Here is a 3,106-nt window from a genome sequence, read left to right as displayed (position 1 = left end):
CCTCCGGTCGCCTTGGTTACCTGTCTGGGTTGGTCCACGGCCTTCTGAGGATCAGTCTTGACTTTGTTGCTGGGGTGGTTGGTAACCTTGGTGACGGGCTGCTTGAAAATGGACGCCGTCTGTCTGACTGGGAGGGAGGTGTTCAGGTCTGGCTTGCCCTGGAAACACACACACACACACACGCACATACACGTTATTCAGCTTTCTTCTCTCTGGATCTTAAAGGGCATTAAGGACCTGCTCCACGGTGGTGAAACAGCGCCACACAGCTGCTGTGTTTACTAGCGTAGCAGAGAACCAGCCTGGATGTTGTTGTTGTTGTAGTAGTACCACAATCAGCCAGACTGAAATGCTAGGTGCGGATTATTATGTTGAATCATTGAAGACAGGTGTTTATCGATATAACAGTCACTTGGATTGAGTGTCAGAGTGCCCCCTTAACATACATACACACCGTGGCTGTATCTCTCTCACTGACTGACTGACTGACTGACTGACTGACTGACTGACTGACTGAATGAATGAGCCAGTGGCCCCTACCTTGGTGAGGTTGTTGTTGTCGTAGCGACCCCTTCCTTGGTGAGGTTGTTGTTGTCGTAGCGATCCCTACCTTGGTGAGGTTGTTGTTGTCGTAGCGACCCCTACCTTGGTGAGGTTGTTGTTGTCGTAGCGACCCCTACCTTAGTGAGGTTGTTGTTGTCGTAGCGACCCCTACCTTGGTGAGGTTGTTGTTGTCGTAGCGACCCCTACCTTAGTGAGGTTGTTGTTGTCATAGCGACCCCTACCTTGGTGAGGTTGTTGTTGTCGTAGCGACCCCTACCTTGGTGAGGTTGTTGTTGTCATGGCGACCCCTACCTTGGTGAGGTTGTTGTCATCGTAGCGACCCCTACCTTGGTGAGGTTGTTGTCATAGCGACCCCTACCTTCGTGAGGTTGATGTTGTCATAGCGACCCCTACCTTGGTGAGGTTGTTGTCGTCGTAGCGACCCCTACCTTGGTGAGGTTGTTGTCGTCGTAGCGACCCCTACCTTGGTGAGGTTGTTGTCGTCGTAGCGACCCCTACCTTGGTGAGGTTGTTGTTGTCGTAGCGACCCATACCTTGTTGAGGTTGTTGTTGTCGTAGCGTAGCCGCTGGCGGTTCTTGTTCAGCTTGCTCATCAGCATCTTCCCCGTGCGGAAGTCAAACGAGCTGAGGTCCATCTGGTTGCCCAGGTAACGGGCCAGCTGAGGCTTGCTCCGGAACTTCTTCCCACTTGGGCTGGAGGGGAGGGGGGGGGGAGAGAGGGGTGAGGCCCGGATACACCGACTCACTGACTGACCGACCGCAAGAGGGAGAGAGAGACCGAGCAGAACAAGACAGCTGCACACTGACCGACACACAAGAACACACACAATATGTCCCCCATTCTTCCAGCTGAAGTCAGCAGACAGGTGCAAGACGTCACAACGTGCAGAAGGAGGCAAACACACGAAGCAAATCACACCACACTCTGCAAGGACACCGGATGGTACGTGTTTGAGTTCAATGGGTGAACGATGAGCCTACAGGTGCCATGACCCAGCAGACTACCCCCCCCCCCCCCCCACGCTGATCACACCAGGAACACTGAGAGCTTGATGCAATTAAACAACACCCACAAGTTTCATTCAGGCCATTTAGCGGTTGGATCAACACATTTCTTCAGGCAATCTAGATTCCAGTCGGCAAAACTGGTGCTCCAAAAATAATGACTTGAGAAGACGGGATGGGTGCAGAAGCTAGCTGGCTAGTTTTCATGAGTAGGCTAGTTTTACATGTTAGGCTACCTGTTTTTCTGCGGATGGCATTGGCTGAACTATTTCCTTGTAGCCTAAAATGGAACAAACTTGTTTGTATGAGTGACAACACTATGGATACACTGGTGATCCATGCAAATGATTGGACTCGGCCTCGACATCAAAAACAGCCCAGTGTGAAGTCTTGCATTAAGACACACAACTACAACACAGTGAGCCAAGCCTACCACAGGCTATACACCCGGCCTGCCTCCCCCCACTCTCGCCTCTGCTCCTCCTCTTCCTCACCTCGGCTAAAAAGAGATCACAGACAGCGCTTGGAGTTTAATCATTCAACTTCTGGTGATGTGAGGTAAACAACGGATAGTGTGACATGTCCAGGGCGGTGTCTGGATGGGTTTAGGCCTACACTGCTATAGTGAAGATGACTAGTTCATGCTACGTATTCAACAGTTCAGTCAGTCAGTGTGTGTGTGTGTGTGTGTATGAGAGAGAGAGAGAGAGAGAGAGAGAGGGAGGGAGAGAGAGAGAGAGAGAGAGAGAGAGGGGGGGGGGAGGGAGAGAGAGAGAGAGAGAGGGGGAGGGAGAGAGAGAGAGAGAGAGGGGGGGGGAGGGAGAGAGAGAGAGAGAGAGAGAGGGAGAGAGAGAGTGTGAGAGAGAGAGAGAGAGCAGGAGGAGAGAGAGAGAAAGAGAGAGAGAGAGAAGAGAGAGAGAGAGAGGTGGCCTAAACACCCCCCATGCCACAGTAGTAGCCTAGACTAGTCCTACAACACCCCCTGTCCAAGTGCGCCCCCCACTCCCAATCCCCCTTCCACAAGTCACATTCAAACCAAACCCACCCCGACCCTCGATCTACTAACACCGCCCCGCACACACACGACGGCAGCACCCCTCTCCTCCAGTACCTAAAGTAATAGATGTCGCTTTTCCCGGCGGACAAACCCGACTTTCTGGTCACTTCTTCCATTTTCCAGCCCTTGGGGAGCGCCGAGCACTCGCTCCTTTTCTTCTCCATAACTCTCCAGCGACTTTTTAAACCGTATATATGCCTATATATAGTTAGTTTTTTTTGTTCACAGGCAACTATGTCTCTGTGCGTGGTGGATCAATGGAGGCTTTGTTCTGGTAGTTGGGGTTTAGTTGGACTGTTCTGTCGAGATGCATGTCGGACTGCAGGTCTTTGTCGTTGTTGAGCAGATCGCTCCGCCGTAACCTTATAGCCGCATCACTACCTGGTCGTGTCGCGGGGACACAAGCCGCCGCATCCGCGCAGAAAACACAGGACAGTAACTAGTATCAATCGTGAAAACCGATCGAAGTCACCAGTAACA

At 52.1% G+C, this 3,106-nt stretch overlaps 1 protein-coding gene across 1 annotated transcript in view; it reads right to left on the bottom strand.

Annotated features, from left to right (window-relative positions):
• Positions 1-2,790, bottom strand: part of LOC311326295 (methyl-CpG-binding domain protein 3-like) — a gene marked incomplete at both ends in the record, with an annotated part of 11,017 nt that extends 8,227 nt beyond the window's left edge. Inside the window, 3 exons of the mRNA XM_084459167.1 lie at positions 21-158; positions 1,098-1,257; positions 2,681-2,790. Coding sequence (XP_084315293.1) covers positions 21-158; positions 1,098-1,257; positions 2,681-2,790 — 408 coding nt within the window. The remainder of the gene's footprint in view (positions 1-20; positions 159-1,097; positions 1,258-2,680) is intronic.
• Positions 2,791-3,106: the final 316 nt, after the last annotated feature.

The sequence above is a fragment of the Borostomias antarcticus genome (assembly GCF_949987555.1).
Source record: "Borostomias antarcticus genome assembly, chromosome: 26".
Classification (NCBI taxonomy): domain Eukaryota; kingdom Metazoa; phylum Chordata; class Actinopteri; order Stomiiformes; family Stomiidae; genus Borostomias; species Borostomias antarcticus.
Note: the sequence above shows the minus strand (reverse complement) of the source record. Positions and strands in the feature narration are given on the sequence as shown.